Source organism: Varanus komodoensis, unplaced genomic scaffold (genome assembly GCF_004798865.1).
Source record: "Varanus komodoensis strain SLA01 unplaced genomic scaffold, ASM479886v1 scaffold1, whole genome shotgun sequence".
NCBI lineage: Eukaryota > Metazoa > Chordata > Lepidosauria > Squamata > Varanidae > Varanus > Varanus komodoensis.
The window spans coordinates 315,340-333,648 of record NW_025335268.1 but is presented as its reverse complement, the minus strand read 5'-3'; the positions used below and the strand labels follow the sequence as shown (position 1 = coordinate 333,648).

The window sequence follows — 18,309 nt, the reverse complement described above, 5'->3', positions numbered from 1 at the left end:
AGGAAGTCAAATATTTGGAGGACATATTAGCGTCTGGGGGAGCCAGAACTCAATATTGTCAAATATTACAAGGGTGAAGTTGTCAGAAATCTGAGTGCAGGAGAGAAAGGAGGATCTGTGTGTGAGGATTATGAAGGGAAAGAGTGAGGTACCTCAGTTGGAAGTTACTATTATACATTACTTTGTTTACCAGGGAAATTTACGTATCATATTTGTATGCCACCCAATAGCCAGAGGCTATGTTACTGAACTTCTTGAAACAATACACTTATTGTACAAATATTTATTTTGTCTATTGTTAACCCAGAGTCATAGCCTGTTTAATAATCAGCATGCTCAGGACCACATAGTCCAATGAAGGAACTTCACAGCTTGGGCACAATACTGTGGAAGGTTAATTAACAAGATTGGGATTAAAATTGGGAGGGAGCTATCAAGAGAGTTAAGGACAGACAACGTCCAAAGAAGGACAGGAGTGTACTCGTGATGCCCAGCGACCCCATTCTAAACCTGAATCCATCTAGCTCTGAAATGCTAAGTCCCACAGTGGCTAATCATGGCACTGGCCACCAACTGTTTGATAATATCCCCACTTAAGCAACCCCCCCCCCATTGAAAAGGCTGAAATGCCTCCTTGGAGGCTTTCACCTAAATTGCACTGGCGTTTCTGCCCCCCTCCCTTCTGACTTTGGCAACACCAATTTTGCCTGGAACTCACCCATCAGAAGAATGTGGCCTCAGTGATGATCCAATCAGAGGTGATCTAGTCCAGCACTGTGTCACTAATAGAAGCCCGAAACAGACTGATCTCTTCACTCCATCCTTAATTGGTATGCTGGTAGATGCTGCCAGAGGACTATATCCATGGAGTTTTACTTTTATGATTTATTGTAACTTTTATTTCATGTATTCCCTACTTGGTTTCCTCTTACAAGGAACCTAAGGCAGTTGACATGGTCCTTCTCCTCTCCACTGTATCCTCTCAACAACCCTGAGAGGTAGGTTAGGCTGAGAGTTGGTGACTGACCTAGTGAGCTTCATGGCTGAGTGGGGACTTTGAACCCAATTTCCTAAGTCTCAGTCCAACACTCTAACCACTACACCACACTGGCTGTCCACTTCCAGGTATTCTTGGCTGGCACCTTGAACGGGAACTTTTGTTGCAGGTCTCGCTTGTTATGGCTAAAGGCTGGCACTAGCCAGCTTCCCAGTATGGCCTGTGGGCCATATCCTGCCTACCAAGGGGCCCAGCTGGGCTCTCTGGCATTCCCGGGAGACCATGCCCCCTTCCCCAGACCTCACCCCTTTCCTCCAACCAACTCTTTAGTGGTTTCCTGGTTTTTATGCAGCCTCCCCCCCCCACTATTCTAAAGGCTGAAATGCCTCCCCTAAGGGTCAAGTTGCTGGCAGCAAGAGTTTTGTTAAAATAAAGTTAAAATATGGTTAGGATTCCCTGCCCTTTAGCTCTGGTCCCACCCCTTTTGCTGGTTGCTCCTTTCACCACCTGACTACAGCCACTAAGAACTCCCCAGTTAAAACTGGCCCTCTGAGCAGATTTTTACATGTGGTACAATGCACCCACAAGCAGAAACTTTGCACAAGAGAAAAGTATGCTGGGGAGAGTCCGAAGGCTCAAAGAGGCAAGGAAAACAACCTTAGGGGGAAAATCCAAGGGCCTAAAACAAACCCGAAAACAGCTTAATAAGGTCTGAGCATGCTCACCAGGCATGGAATGTGAGGTGGGTACACAGACAGTTGAGGAGAGGAGAGGAGGGAATGAAATGGAATGGAGTGCTCTGGTAGAGGGCAAGGGTGGCTGGCTGGCACCCTGAACAAGAGCATTCTGCATTGCAATTTTCTTGCAGGTCCAACTCATTATGGCTAATGGATGATGTTAACCAGGACGTTTCCATGTGTATACTATGTGTCCACAGACAATACACTTTTACATGTGTATATGAGTCATGCTCTGCATATGGGATTCACAAAAGCCCTATGCCAGGATGAAACAGAAAAGAGTCAAACTGAAAATCCCTACATAATACTGTTCTTTCCTTAAAACACTTGCAATCAAGAGGCAGACAGAAAATAGAATATTTTACTGGGAAAAAACAGTCTCATCTGACTAATGGACCATAATGTTGCTGGTCACTGAATAGGTAACATTTGGTATCTAGCATTGCCCTCAAAGAAAGGTGTTAAAACCGGACACTATAATAGGAATATCCCAGTATCAGTTTTTGGGCATTCTTCCTGTTGTCAGAAATGCAAGAGTTTTTGTCTCTCTTCAATTGGTATCCCTGATGTCTTGGAGTGCAAACTCCACGATCAGAACTCATCCTTAATGGTGAAATGTGGCTGATCTTCTGGTTTGAAGTTTGGATTGGGGCTGCCATCTTCATTGAGAATTCTTTGGGCAGTGTAGCCAACAATAGGATATTTGGCTTTGTAGACATTATTGAAGGTTTCGTCCAGAGACTGCAGCTCTTCTTCTGTTAGTCCCGCCTCAAGGAACACAATTGTGTAGAGGGAGAAGGACAGGCAAGGAAAAAGAGGAAAAGTAGAATGATTTCCGTTTTGTAAAGTGAGTGATTAAGTTTGCATAACTACGGTGGGGTTAACAAGCTGGCTGTATGCTAGCCAGCATGCTTGTTTGAGAAGGAAACCACCCACAAATAAACCAAGCTTAGTTGTTGGGCCATTTGAAGGTTGCTACTCTACCCCATAAACCAGCCTATCACCTAGTTTTAAGATGCAGGGCAAGCTTAGTCATTAGTGAAATCTGACTGGAGGCACACTCTGGCTTGCTTCAATCATGCAAGCTGGCCTAATTTCCACTTGAGACCAAGCCCAAGCCATCCCAAAATGCTTTGCATTACAATAGGGGCAGCTCCTAACAGGATATTACTGTTGGAAAAATCCATCTCCATTCCAGCTACTTTAAGGTTCACATCAAAGCTCAGAGAGAACAGAGAAGCCAGAGGGAGGTGACATAACCCTCCCAATCAAAAATTCCTGGCACTTCAACCCTGTGACCCCTGGCTCCTCTACAGCACTGGTTACATGACTCCAGTTCTGTGCACAAGCATGTGCGTGCGTTTAAACACACACGTGCACGCACGCACATGCGCACACACGCGCGCGCGCGCACACACACACACACACACACACACACACACAAGAGAGGGAGCGGGGAAGGTAGGCAGGCATCGGTGGGCAGACTGCAGATGCCTGTTCCAGGGACCAAAGAGTCGTTCTCATTTGGCAGCTACACTTTGGGAGTCCCTCCCCCATCCACCACCATGATCCTGCATGCACTTGGGGCAGGAAACACCTCCAGCCCCATGAGCCCCACATACAAGTAAAAACTGGGGCCTCAGCACACAACCCACAGCACAGAGCTCTCTTTCTTGCTTACTGTGTCATGAGTGAGATCCTCTGGATCAAGCGACATCTTTGCAATCCCTCGGGTCGAATCCTTGCCAACTAATGCATTATATGGTGCTCCTTTCCCATAAAATTCTGCCCAACAGAGAAGAAAACAATACAGGAATAAAATGAAGCCTAAGTCAGCACACTTAAAACTCTCATAGAGCTTGTAATTTTTGACAAAAAAAAGTCTGGCGTATTTCAAGGCTGACACACTTCACTTGAGGACAATGGTATATAAATCAGAAAATTTTAAAAGCGATGAGAACATTTTCTTGCATCATTTCATCCCTCACAAGCCTAGAAATTTAATGTTTGCATATCCATGTTGGGGCTCAGACAACATCTGGAGGTTTGTTTCATCTATCCTTTCCTGGCACAGTGACCACACTGGTTGGTATGATTAGGAGCAAGGTACAAATACTGTCCAACCTGCGAAGCTCACTAGATAGTTTTGGGACAGTTGCTATCACCCAGTTTACTCACTCCACAAGGCTGTTGCAAAGATAGTGTTGGAAAACAGTAACCCCAGATGTCTCGTCTTCCCTCTAAGACACTACAGGAGAATCCCTTGGTAGTAGGGCCTAATCTACCCCAATCATTGGCTTCCTCCATAGGCCCTGCCTTCTGCCCAGGCCCCTCTCCCAGGGGCTTTGGGAATGGGCCAGAAGTAAAGGGGGTTCTCCCACAGGGAAAATGTATGTGAAGAAGACAAAAAAGCCAAGTTGCTCCAGCCACACTAAGGATCCACACTGACTCAGTTCCCCTCTCCAGCTATTAAAAAAAAAGTTTATGGTGATGCAATTAAAAAACTATGACAGCATCAATAAAGGATAGGAACTCCCTTCTGAGCATAACTTTGCACATCTGTTCTACCTCCTTAAGGTGGCCATAGAGCCAGTACTTCAGCATTGTGAATTTCTCACTCTGAACTTGGGCCAAACTGGAGACTGAAGTTGGGTTTGAAGGAACATGGCTTGTTTAACTTAGTTAACTCACCTTTTCCAGAAGTGACATCAAACACCACACCTTTCACAGCTATATAAATAGGCTGATCTTCCTGTAAAGACATTTTTCACAAAGTATGCTTTTTAGAGACAATATATATTAACTATTTTTACACATTTCTGTCATCAATATATTTTTAAGCTTTCAATCAGCTTTTTTTCTAAGCAACCCCAAAGTGGTTTAAAATAGACTGAAAGAGAGATAGCAGATGCATTAGCATGTAAAACTAAGGCATGGTTTATTTTATCAAGGTTTGTTGCTTAAGCCATAAATCGCCTTGTAGATGAGCAAACAAATGACAACTTGTTTTCCCTATTCCTGATTTGTTTCTCCCCCATCCATTTTGTCAGTAGTTTTCTCTTTAGGTTGCTTTGACCTCTGCTTCAGGATGGACAGCAGCACAGAGAAGCCATGAAACAGCTACAGTTCTGGGCTCAAACTTCAATACAAGCCATAGTTTAAGCCAGCCAGATTTCATTAGTCATCACCAAATCCTGGTTTTGATTTATAGTTTGTTGCTGGCTAAAACCACCACCACCACCACGGCTCACTTGGTTCTGAAGACACAAGCCAGACTTCAAAAACCCACATCATGTGTGAACTAGGCCATCCCTATCTATCAACCATAACACTGGCCATTATCACTAAAGACCTGCTGTAATAAGCAGGTTTGCTCCCACTTACTAAACAGAACTTGGGAGAACTCTAATGGAGAACTTGGCAGGTCTCCATTAGAGGAAGCTCCATAGCACCACAGCTTCCACAGAAGAGGTCTGTCTCCTTTTTCTGTAAATCACTTTGTTTTTGAATCAGATCACCCAACTTCCATGATTGCATATGATCAGCATGGAAACAACCGCTCTGAAATGCGAAGATACGTACACTGCTTTGTTGTTACAGGAGCCTGCCTATCGCATGGGGGAGAACAAACCACTTAACCTTGCAGCTGTGTTTGTATACATTAATTTAATGATCTGAGACATTCTTAACATTCTGCTCCAGAATCAACTGCACATGATTATTTTATTTTATGAGGGCGGGGGGAGAACTCTCAGCACCAGAAACTGTCCTTTTCCAGCCACTAAAGCATGAATCCTGTCAGCTGGTCTTGCTTGTTCACACATTAAGATCTGGATAGATGCAGAATGGTCCCATTGAGGATGTCTTGCCAACAGCTCTTCAAAACCTGTGGCTGCCGCTGCCACTGAATTTAATAGATAGGGTAGGATCCCATGTCAGCCCTGTGTAAAGTAGACCCACTGGAATGAATGATGCTCAAGTTAACTGCGACTAATTTAAGTCCTATTCCTTTCCCTGGGGTCTACACGACTAATCCTGAATTCTACCCATGGTTTCCCAACACACGGTTGGTGCAATCACCCCCTTCCACTCCCACACTTCCCAGTGAGGGCGTCAGTGCCAGAACAGGTTCGGGTGCGACGTCCACCAAAGGCGCGGCTTCTTCTGCGTAGTCCCCCCTCCCGATTGAGCCGGCGAGAGGACGAGAGCTCGGCGCGAGAAGGGCCTGCCAGCAACGCGTGCAGCGGCGGCCCGCCGCGGCTTTGCTTCGCGCAGAGCCTGCGCGTCCCACCCGGCGCAAGGCCGGTGCCAGCAGCAAGCCGGCCCGCAAGGGGGCAGGCCTTCCCCGCCGTCCTCTGGAAGAAGTTTGCCCGGCCTCACCTCCTGCCCGGCGTATCTGGCCAGCTCGGACTCGGTGAAGAGGCGCACGGGCCTCTGCCGCGGGGCGGGCTTGAAGCGCAGCTCCGGCTCGCTGCGCGCTCCCCGGGAGCCCACGAGGGCGAGCGCCAGCAGGGCGAGCGCCAGGCCCAGGCCGTCGGCCATGGCACTGGGCGGCGCGCGGCGGGCCGCCGGCTCCTCAGGGCGGGACGAGCGAGGGCGGCGAGGCTGGTGCAGCAGCTCGGTCTCTCGGAAGGAAACGCTCTCGCATGACCCCTCGGGCTTCCTCGCTTGGCCGCCCTCGCATCCTGTTCTTTTCAGGCGGTGCCTTCTCTTCCCTTTCGCCGGTTCCTTAACATCCGCGCGTAGTTTTCAAAAGGAGAGCTGCTGCTCTCACGTTCCGCCTTAACTTAGCCTTAGTGTAGGTTGTGGTTGGGCGGGCAGGGGGAAACGGATTCTCTGCACGTTCACCCAAAAGAAAAGCTTTTTATCAAAGGCATGGTAATGAGTCGTGGGGACTAGTTGCATGATGACCAGTCGAAGAAATTTTAAATAGTGATATTAAAAAATCCTCCCATTTAACAGCTAAAAATACATTTCACTATTTAGGTATAACGAATATGCTTTTAAACAATCATTTTACCTGTGTAGCCTGTATTTTTTCCTTTTGCAGCGAAATTTATTACCTATTAGGAAAAGTGCCTCATGTACAATAGAAGCAGCATCCTGGACAAACTGGTACAGTTTTGATAAACTCCAGTTTTAGGGCTTTCCAGGGAGAGGTTGCTGACAATAGAATTCATAGTTCTATTACCAGAGGCTCGAATTGGAATAATGTTTTGCCTTTTTTTTATCAACATTTGTTAACTGATGATACAATACAGTACTTGTCTTTCTCTGAATGTAAAGGATTTTGGGCATCTAATGGAGGTGGAAGGAGCACAGGGACAAAGATTGCTTTGGTATTTTTCCTAGCCTCTGAAAACACTTAGGGTTTGCTATGGCCTCTTGACATCATGTTTGGAGTCCCAGCTGTGAGGACCTTCAGTCTTGGAGCTGGGTCTCTGAAAGACGAGCCCCTGCCCCTGCTTTCAGCCTTCATAGAAGAACTGTGCCTTGCCTTCCTCAAGACTGAAAATGTGCCCATCAGCTGTCTAGGTAAAATACTATTGCCATACAGTCTGGATAGAAGCCTTTGTGTTAAGAGGCTTCCACACAGCAAGGACATGGGACACTGGATGGCGCCATTAGGTGGCTGCATGAGACTGAGTAATTTATGCTGGCTTGCGAGAAAAGGAGCCTGAAGCAGTGCCAGGATTCCTCGTAGGACAGGGGAGCCTTGCTCCTCCTCTCCCTGCCCTCTAGGAATATTCCCTTAACTCTTGCTGCAAGGGCAGTTCTACAACTTCTGTCTAACATGGGGAGAACCACGCTAACTGTTGATTCTCCTGGAACTCTCAGTGACTTTTGATACCATTGATCACGGTATGCTTCTGGATAGACTAGCTGTGCTAGGAGTACGAGGATGCACTGCACTGGAGCTCCTACTTGATGGGTCAATTTCAGGAGGTCGTGCTGGGGAATTATTGCTCCATGCATGGCAGTCATGACAAGGATTCTACTTTATCCTTTATGCTGTTTAACTGCTTGGGAAGGAATGGGCTGAGGTACCACCAATGTGCAGAGGACACTCAGCTCTACCTCTCTTTTTCATCAAACCCAGGTGTGGCAGTGGCCACTTCGAATCAGTGTCTGAGCACGGTAATGGGTTGGATGAGAGCCAGCAAATAGACCCAATCAGACAAGATACTGGTGCTGTTAGTGGGTGGTTCATCTGTTTTGGATGGGTTGCGCACCCCCCTAAGGACAAGGTTCATGGTTTGGGAGTGATCCTGGATCCAGAATTGTCACTTGAGACACAAGTGGATTTGGTGCTATGGAGCACTTTTATCATTTTAAGCTGATATACCAACTACAACCCCATTGGACAAAGAGAGCATAGCTACAGTAATCCATGCTCTGGTAACCTTTCATTTGCGGGGCTGCCTCTGAAAATGGTCCAGAAACTTCAACTGATCCAAAGCAGGGCAGCATGATTGTTAATAGGGGCTGGCCCACGAAAACACATTATGCCAGTCCTCTTCCAGCTCCAGGCCAGATTCAAAGTGCTAGTACTAACATTCAAAGCCTGAAACAGCTTGGGACCATATGTGCCTACCTGGGACTTGTGGTCATCTTTGGGGTTCCCTCTTTGGGATTCCTTTTCAAAGGAGGTGAGGCAGGTTGCTGCCAGGAGGATGTGAGGTTCTGAGGCAGTGTCAGGGCTCCATCTTCTGGCCAGAGACCAGAATAGCGGCCCTGGTGGTTGCAGGACTGAGCCCACAGTCAACTGCATAACAGCCCACAATCACCTGGGCTGTTGTGAGCACCACCTGGGAGTCCTGAGGGAAGAGCTATATAAGAACTGCCTCTTCCTTCCAGATGTTGTCTCAGCAATGAAGGTTTTTGACTTAGTTGGAGCTCTTTGTGCCTTCTAGAACTTGTTTCTAGAGACTCTGCCTGTCACCTTGCTCCTGCCTCTGCTCCTGGATCTGCCCAGCTTCCTGATCTTCACCTGTTCCAATTCCTGCTTCAATCCCAGGTACCTGCTTCTCCTCAGCTAGGCTTTCAACTCCTGATCGGCTTTGACTACTCTTTGCTATTTGCACTGTTACCAGCCTCAACCCCTGGACTGCTTGGTTATGATGTGGAATAGACCTTCATAATGTACTGGTTGCCTGGGTCCTGGTGCCCTGATCTGAGACCCAGCTGCCCACACCCTGGTCCATGACAGTGGAGAACCTTTTCAGTTGTGGCACCCTGGTTGTTGAATACAGTCCCCAAAGAGGTCCGACTGGCACCTGCATTCTTTTCATTGCTGGGCAAAGAACTTTTAATTTTCCCAGCATTTTAACAGCTTATTTTTTTAACTTTGCTTTTATATATTCCATTTTATTCTGTACGGTTGCTATACTCCTATGCTGAATAATAGCAAATAGCAAGGGCTAAAGTTGCCCCTGCCTACAAGAAAGGAAAAAAAGATGAACCTAGGAACTGTAGACCAGTCAGTCTGACATCAATCCCTAGAAAAAAACTGGAACAAATTACAAAACAGTCAGCAAACACCTTGAAGACAATGCAATCATCACTAGAAGCCAGCGTGGATTTCTTAAGAACAAATCCTGCCAGACAAATCTAATTTCATTTTTTGACTGGGTAACCTCCCAAATGGACTGTGGGAATGCTGTGGACATAATCTCTCTAGACTTCTGCAAAGCCTTCCACGAAGTGCCCCACAACATCCTGATTACCAAACTAGCAAATGGCAGGCTAGATAGAGTAACCGTTGGGTGGATCCCCAGTCAGCTGCAGAATCGGATTCGAAGAGTGCTCATCAATGGCACATTCTCAAACCGGGGAGAGGTTACAAGTGGGGTGCCACAGGGTTCCATCTTGGGACCCGTACTCTTCAACATTTTTATTAATGATTTTGATGAAGCACAAGGAAAAATAATTAAATTTGCAGATGACACACATCTGAGTGGAACAACAAATACCCTAAAAGACAGAAATAAGACACAGGTGATCTTAGTAGGTAAGATCCCTGGGCAGAGAGCAACAGAATGAAATTTAGTAAGGACAAATGCCAAATCCTCCACTTAGGAACAAGAAACCAAATGCACCACTACAAGATGGGGAGCACTTGGCTCAACAAATACTGCAAATGAGAAGGATCTTGGGGTTGTTGTAGAGCACAAGCTAAATATGAGCCAACAATGTGATGCAGCTTCAAAAAAAGACAAATGCTATTTTGGGCTGCATTAACAGAAGCATCTACTTCCAAAATGTGTGAAGTACTAGTTCTGCACTCAGTACTAGTCAGACCTCACATGGAGTACTATGTCTATTTCTGGGCACCTAAGATGCAGAAAAGCTAGAAAGTGTACAGAGGAGGGCACCAAGGATGATCCAGGGACTGGAGGCATAGCCCTGTGAGGAAAAATTGGAAGAACTGGGCATGTTTAGCCTCGAGACTGAGCAAAGATATGAGAGCACGCTAAGGTACCTGAAAAGCTGTCACAAAATGGATGGCCAAGATCTCTTCTCGTTCATTCCAGAGTGCAGGACACAGAATAACGGATTTAAATAAAACCAGATTTAGAATGAACACCAGGAAGAATTTCCTCACTGTGAGAGCAGTACAATGAGATAACCTATTCCCTGGGGAAGTTGTGGGCTCTCCCTCGCTGGAGTCATTCAAAAAGTGTTTGAACAGTTATCTAAATGAGATGGTGTAACTTAGTGTCCTGCAACAGCAGGGGGTTGCACCCAATGGCCTTCTGGCACCTTCCAATTCTACTATTCTGTAAGTCTATGATTTTATGAATTGCAACTTTGGCTGTTAGTGGTAGAAAAACGCAATAACTAAATACATGAAAGGTTCAGCAGTTGTGGTTGGAGTGCAAGTCCATTCAGTCCTAGCAGGAGAAGGCTATGGTGATGGACGATGGGCACTGTAGACCAAAAAATTCGGAGCGCCACAAGGGCCGTTATTTCTAGAAGCTGAACACACGTGTGTCTGACAATGAACTACATTTCCCAGCATCCCATTTTCCCCGGCCTTGCTGCCTCGCCGGCCTGCGCGACTCAGATCCAGTTAAAGGTGTCTGGCGAGTGCCGCGCGGGCGCGCGCGCTGCATGCGCCTCCCGGCCAGAGGATGTTCATGCACTTGACGAAGCCTCCGCGCAGCGGATGCCTTTGCGGCGCCGCTGGCGCTTCGGTCGAGCAGCTGTTTCCTCGGTAGCCTCGCAGCAGCTACTTGGGTAGTGGTTGATGCTGCTCGACCCGGTCTTTCTCCGCCAAGGCCATGATCAGAGCCGAGATCTCCTCTTCTTATCAGGAGGTATTGGGAGAGCGCGCGGGGAGGGAAGCGGAGTGACTTGACCTTGCCTCGTTCCGCGCAGTGTCGACGCGCTTCGGTTGCACAGCTTTCCGGAGCTGAATAGCTCGTGTTTGTCTGTACCGTGCACCGGAAAGGAAATTCCTCTGCAGCTGCGACTTGGCTTGCACGCCAGACACTTGCAGGCGGCTCGATTTTGTGTAGCTTTTTGCAGCGCGAGCCGAGGCATTTTGAGCCGAGGAAGCCCCCACTAAGTTCGGCGAGGCTTACTCACGAGTCATAGTGCAATCCTTCTGCATGTGGATTTGGAAGTAAGACTCATAGGGCTCATTCCGAGGTAAGCGTGAGTGGGGTTGCATCTTTGAAACACAGACTTAAGCAAGTTAATGCGGAGTTAAGTCTTGATAACTTCTATCGGGTTATAGCCATGGGTGCGTAAATCCATCGGATCACTGGCTTTTAGCATGCCAGACTAAAAAGAGGAAGGAAAAGACCACACACTTCCACCGTCTGCAGGAATTCATTGCCCTGAATCCTACTGACCACACTGGGACTTACTTCTAAGTAAACATACATCGGGTTGCACCAATTCAATAGCTGGCACAAAATGCCCTGTGCATCATTATTCCAAGTATATTTTAAAACATGGTAAATAGTCTATATAGCTATTAAATTACTTGGAAGTTAGGAATTTGGGAATTAGTCTGATTGGCCTTGATGGGATGCATTTTGGGGCTGTGCGAGAATCCTATCCCACCCATTTACAGGCAATTGCCAGGGTGAGAGGACAAGAATTCACTGCTGAAAATAGCAAGTAATCAAATATTTATTCCAAGGCATAATGGACTCCTAAGATGCAGTACTATGCACATTTGTACAGAAAAAAGGCCTACAACTTTGCCTGTCTATTTATGCATAGGATTGCATCCTTAGTTATGCTTATCTTATATGTCGCAATTTCTGGAGGGGTAGCGGTGTTTGTCTGTGGCAGCAAAAAACAACCTTAAAGAGGAATGCATTTATTATGGCATAACCTTCCATGACAACAATCCATGAAAGCTTATCATACAATAATAAATGTCAGTCTTTAAGGTGCCCGAAGCATAAAGTGAAAGGTTTGGCCCATTAGAAATTCCAGACCCATGTTAGAACAATTATTTGCTTAGTCAAAATGTGAGAAACAAGTGTACAAGCTTTTCAGTTCTCCAAAGCTCTCCATCAGACTAGTTAACTAAAATCTCCAGCTTTCTCAATATGAGAACTCTGTACTTTCTCTGTAGTTCTCTTTTCTATCAAAGAACCTGTTTGTTTTGCTAAGAATGGACACTGCTGGACTTTCCATTTTCAAAAATCAACCATTGTTTGAGTCATCATCCCAGTGGTCTCACGGACAGGCTTTGGTGCACCAGAAACTTGCACAGCACGTAGTTAAGTATAACTTGAACATCTGCAAACACCTCGGCAAGCCCTCTAAAAACTGCCACCCAGACCTTCAATACCAGCCATTTTTGCTCCTCTCCCCTCATCCAGATCTGTTTACTATCTCCTGATGAAGAATTCTGCAGAACTCAAACTTGCACAATTATTTGTGACATTTTGGCCTAATAACAATGTTGACCCTATATGAATGTTGTCATTTATGCAGATGTGCCAACTTGGACAACACTTCGTGCATCAGATGCAGTGGCATCTAGTCCACAAAAGCTTATGTTTTTATGTATAAATCTATTTGTTTTTAAGGGGCCACAAAATTCTTTGTCATCTTGTACCTGTTTACTCAGAAACACACCACACTGAGTTTAATAGGGCTTCCGCCTTATTATGTCCGCATAGGCCCATTGTCCTAATTCTCTTCTCTCTTTGTAATCTAACACTTTTGGCTTTGCTTTCACTCTACATCAGCTTCATCTTTCATTGCCATGTATTTCCATGTACCCCAAGATCTCTTTGTTAATTCAGATTTTCAGAATATGAGGAAGTCAGCCTAATAGTAGACAGAAAGATAGCCAGCTGGCCTTTTAAAAATATTAACAATGTCTTGAATGTTCTGTTCCCCTGAGCAAACTCTTGTGTTGTTTTGTTGCTTATCTGCCTAGTGGAGGTCAGACCATTAGACAGGAAGGGGGGAGGAGTTTTGATACAGACAAACCTTCCTGGATAGCATTTTTGAAAACTCTCAGGAACTTGAATTTGTAGTTGCGTGTCCTTGACCCTGGTCTGTCACTCTGCTCTTAGCTGTTCTAGCCCTGTTGACTTCCAGTACTGCACCAATTTTGCGTATCAGTGTACCAGGTGCTGCAAACCAAACTCTGACTTGCTTGTCTTTGCTTCTCCTTCATACCTTTAGAAGCTGAGAGTCGAACTGTTTGCCTTACATTTTATTTTGGGACATTAACAAGATTGTCCGGTGGGGGTCCCAGATAAAAATATAATTTCCTGGCCCTGGTGCTGTTCTCACATTAGCCAATTCCAGAGGGAACTTGTGTTACTCCATTGTAGCAAAAACAGAGTCTTGTAGCACCTTGAAGATCAATACATTTATTATGCCAGAAACTTTTGTGCAACAAGTTCATCTGTACATGAATGTTAATCTTTAAGGTGATATGAGACTTATTTTGTGGTTTCTGGATTCACTGACACAGTTCAGTAAATGAGTAGTGCAGATGAATAGCAACAATATTTACAGCTGGGAGCTGTAACTAAGTGTTGCAGTGTGTAGTGCTCCTGATCCAGATTTTAGCAAGCCAGCCATGCTCTGTTCTGGCATACGCCATTCAAATTCCCACTTGCTTCCCTAGTGTTCTCTCTTTCCTCTCACGCATTCAGTTATTGACTGTATCTGCAGAACAGGGTCAGTGAGACCTCAGTGCTAGGGGGTCTTGCTAGTAACTGTAACACTTGGAGTTTCCCCAAGAGAGACAGTCCTTCCACTTAGAGAATGAACTCACTATTAGTAAACACAAATGGATGCTGCAACACAAAGTTACAGTGTGGAGTTGTGTAGAGAAAATAGTCCATTCCATTGTCATACGTATCAGTTTCTACCCTCCCCAACCCCTAGTCAGCCTTCTGTATGTATTCCTTATCGAGATGCTTTTTTCAACTCTTCCCATCCTTAAGAAATTTTTCTATTTTTCAAATATTTCTCCAAACCTGGGGTTCTCCCTCTGCTTGCTGATACTTCTTTGTTATGAATGGATAATGCTGTTTGAGCAACAGGGACAACCATGCTCACCGCCGAACATTAACAATAGAGCAGGCATGGTGGTGCACTGTGCTTCAAGCATTCAAAGTGATCCACAATCATCGTCTCAGATGAAGCATATGGCAAAACCTGTACTACTGACAATCACAAAGAAGTGGGCATGCTTTTGAATTCACCCAAGTTTTAGTCAGGCGGGCCAGTCAAGCAAAATAACTGCATGGAGTGGGGGAAAAGGATGTTACTGCTTGCCAGTATTAGTGGGGAAAACCCTGGCCTGCCGCCTGTAATAGTCTTAAAATAGAATGGGGAAGTATTACACAGACCCCGCCTGTAGTATAGGGAAAAAAATCAGTTTGTTCAAAAGAGGAATGGGGCAAAGAAGCAATGGCTGGTTTCTCTATGACCAGAGCAAGCGAACAGGGAAAGCAAACGGGAGTTTGGTGGCAGAGTTGCAGTGGAAGAGCAGGCAGAGGCAAAGCGGAGAGGAGCAAACAGTCTTTTCTAAGAGGCCTTGTGCTTTGGGAGATAAAACTGAAAGGAAGTTCCTGACTAACTGATTAAGTGAAGGGGAGTAGCCTGATCAGCTAGCAGCAGTTGTGCGGATGGGGTGAGACGTTCTGGTTCCTGGCTGCTAGCTGAGCAGATCAGAACAAGCTGCCCCGGCTGGTCTAGGACCTCTGCGATTCAAGCAGCCAAGCTCCCATGGAGTGAACAAACCAGGAGAGCAAACAGGAGTTTGGTGGAGGAGTTGGGGAGGGGGGGTCAAGGGGGTTCCTAACATTTTTTCCTTTTCTTCTTTCTCTCCTCTTCCCCTCCCCACCCCAACACATGCACTTGTTCTCCTTCTTGTAACACCCCCCCCCCCATTTACTAGTAGGACTGTGTGTTAACCTTTAGTGTAGACAGGAGAAAGCACCAGTTGTCACAACAGGCTCCCAAGAGAAAATCACAAAGGTAGCACAAACAATGGACCAGAGTGGCGGTGACCTGCAACAACTGTGCAGTGTTTTCTTACCTGAGGGCCTCGTGGCCTACGCATGCAACAAGTGCAAGCTAGCGGCCCTGTCAGAAGAAAAGGCGAGAGCCCTGGAGCAGGGAGTGCCTGGCTTGAAGGTAATAAAAGAAGATGAAAAGCTTTTAGACAGAGCAGTGGACCTGCAACACCTAAGTGTAGTACAGAAGCAAGAAGTTCATGAACAAGCTGGGGCAGAAGAAGAGAACCCTGAGAGAAGGAGAAAAGAAGGAAGCTCCCTGGAACAGGGTGGCAGATGTGGTAGAGCTAGAGGACACTCTGCATCGACGGAAGCAGTGGAACTCTCAGATGGCTTTGCTTGCGGAAGAGACGAGTGAGAAACCCACTATGAAAGAACAACCCAACACACTGGGTGCCAAAGTTTGCAACAACAAAAGGAGATGAGTGATAGTTGTGAGAGATTCCCTGTTGTGTGAGATGGAAAGAGATGCATGCCGCGACAACCCAGAAAATTGACAAATATGCTGCCTCCCTGGAGACAAGATTAATGTATAACCAATAGATTCATACATCTCAAACAACCCACAATACCCCTATTTTCTCATCTACATGGGAACTAACAACACTGCCAGGAGAAGCTTTGACAAAATAACATCAGACTTCAAAGCTGTAGGGAGGAAAATCAAAACCACTGGGGCCCAGATAGTCTTCTCCTCAAGGTCAATGTGTGTCTAAGCGCTACTTATCAGTGATTTTTCTTTTTCTGAATACCATTGAAAAAATCAGCCTTTGGGTACTTCATCAGTGACTGCTTATGCAAACCCGGTTTCTTGCATCACCATTAAACAAAATGCCCCAGGGATACCGGGAAATTTGCAGTTCTCAGCCGGGCACCAGACATCAAACCACTTTTAGGCAGTATCGGTCATGAAGACTGCTGACCTGGTTGGGGGTTATCAAGCAGCTTTGCACAGGGCTGAACTCCTCCTGGATGGCTCGATCAACAGCCTGCGAGGCCTCCTTGAATCGGCACTACCCATGGATGTACTGGCAGATCTGGTGACTCTGAGTTAGCCAGCTGGAGAAAGCAGACCTTGCTTCAGTGGCACAGGGCCTGGTTCCATCTAGATGAGACTGCTGTGGTTTCTCTGCATAAACTGAAAGCGACGACAGCGCATCAACCTTCATCATGCCCCAAAGATTCCAAAAAGCTGTCCTCTTAAGGTTCACCAGTGAAAACAGCCATGCATCCTTCCCTGGGAAAGGATTCCTAATCTATGGGGTCACGCCTAATATGTATCTGTCTCCCACAAACTTCCAGATAAAAAGGCCCTGCCTCCAGGATCCAGTAGTCTGATGGTGCTGGGCAGCAGGTCAGAGAGCAGGGTCCCTGTTGTCATCTTAGGGCCTGGGAAATCTTTCAGATAACTCTGTCCTAAACCTGTCAGAGCATCCAAGTGTGTTAGACTGAGCCTGGAAACAAACAAGGACCCCATTCAGCCAGCACGCAACTGGTGTAAGAGGGCCGGATTGCCTGCCTCCCAGAAGTATCCAAATGGTCTCAGTCTGTGCCTCCTGAAATGTCACAACATTTGGTGCCTGCCAGGTTCCTTGACCCTTGTGTTTTTAATTTTATTTCTTAAGCGCTTTAGAACGTGTTTCTTTTTAAGTGTGGGGCTGCCAAATTGCAAAGCAAAGTGCTGGTCTCCAACAGTGTTTTTATTTGAGTAGCTGTGTGATTTGGAATTCAGACCTCACCTGCACCCTGGGCAAGGAGCTTTTCTTTCAGTCTCACCAGTTTACTTTCTGGGAAAGGGATGTTTTGTGACTGGCAGTTTCCAGTCATGGCAGGGAGGGAGCTCGTGACACTCCCAGCCTTCCAATTTTGCCCGCTTCAGGTTGGGAACCTGCTCTAGGAACTGATAAGGCTGTCATTTGTATTGTCACTTCAAAGAAGGGAGCAGGATTTTACCATGGTGGAAGCATGGTTTAAATTGATTTAAAAGCAACAACATATATCATAAGTCAGTGTGGTATAGTGTTTAAGAATGGGACTGCAACACTGACAACCCTAAATAAATAAATTGGTAAATTCCTTCTTGCCCTCTGGAACACCCATGCAATGCAGTTTGGGAGGTTGGGAGGTATGTATGTCCTAAAAATGCCGTTGCTCACTTAGTTTTTCCGGGATTAATTGCAGTTAATCATATGTTGCTCCATCTTTCTGTTCTTTGTATTGCTCTTTATTGCTATTCTAGTTGAACTTATTTATAATAGTGTATTTTAGTTGGTATATTAAGTGATATATAAGTATTACTAAATAATTGTGCTCTAAATTTTGTTTGGGGAATGGAAGAAAAGGCATGCCACTCTGGTGATCTGTAGGGCAGCTTCAGAATGCCAGGAAAGAAAAGAACGCAGAGGGAAGGAACAAAGGAAAGCTGGATCTTTTGTGACATGCCTTTAGTTACTTTCCTTCAGTTCTAGGATTAGATGCTGTGCTGCATGCAAGGATAACATCTATCAGAAGTGACAAGCTTGTGACATTGACAAAAATGTCCAAGGCAGTTTGGGCCCCGGGCTTTGCAGGAAGGAGCGAGAAGCATCTGGTCTGCGTTGCTGCTTTCAAAGGTGTTCAGTCCTTTGTTATTCCAGTCCATTGAGTTGGAGTATAATGAAGCATTGTCCCAAGGATTTTTTGTTGCTGTTGCTGTTCATTTTGCAGTGACCAGGATGAAAAGTGATTGTTCAGAATTAGTCTGCATTAAACTCAGCAAGATGTTGTCCTATTTGCACAGAAAATGCTCAACTGGCAATTCTGCAATTTGTATTCATTGGATTTATGCAATAGTGCAGTGATACATTTTGAAGTTCAGGTACACAGAAGGATGCAAGAGCCATTCTGGGTCAGACCAGAAGCCTTGCTGGTCCAGTATCCTGTTTTTCACAGTGGCCAACCTGATGCTTCAATGGGAAGCTGGCAAGCAGGACATGAGTAAACAGTGCCTTCCTACTCATGTTCCCCAGCACTAATAGGCCGAGTCACAAGGCCTGTGATGCTGGAACCAGCAGGCAGC

The 18,309-nt window shown here is 46.0% G+C and overlaps 2 protein-coding genes across 3 annotated transcripts in view; one reads left to right on the top strand and one right to left on the bottom strand.

Annotated features, from left to right (window-relative positions):
• Positions 1-2,084: 2,084 nt before the first annotated feature.
• NENF (neudesin neurotrophic factor) lies at positions 2,085-6,376 on the bottom strand. The gene is made up of 4 exons (XM_044422696.1): positions 6,118-6,376; positions 4,429-4,489; positions 3,419-3,522; positions 2,085-2,505 (listed from the first exon to the last, which is right to left on the bottom strand). The coding sequence occupies exons 1-4, from the start codon at positions 6,277-6,279 to the stop codon at positions 2,329-2,331; spliced, it is 504 nt and encodes a 167-aa protein (XP_044278631.1). The 5' UTR covers positions 6,280-6,376; the 3' UTR covers positions 2,085-2,328.
• A 4,477-nt stretch (positions 6,377-10,853) lies between these two features.
• Positions 10,854-18,309, top strand: part of PACC1 (proton activated chloride channel 1) — a 31,289-nt gene continuing 23,833 nt past the window's right edge. Inside the window, exon 1 of one of the 2 annotated variants that reach the window (XM_044422487.1) lies at positions 10,854-11,057. In XM_044422487.1, coding sequence (XP_044278422.1) covers positions 11,022-11,057 — 36 coding nt within the window. In that variant the 5' untranslated portion in view covers positions 10,854-11,021. Of the gene's footprint in view, positions 11,058-11,103; positions 11,392-18,309 lie in introns of those variants that run through there. The other variant, XM_044422568.1, reaches the window with a different exon arrangement.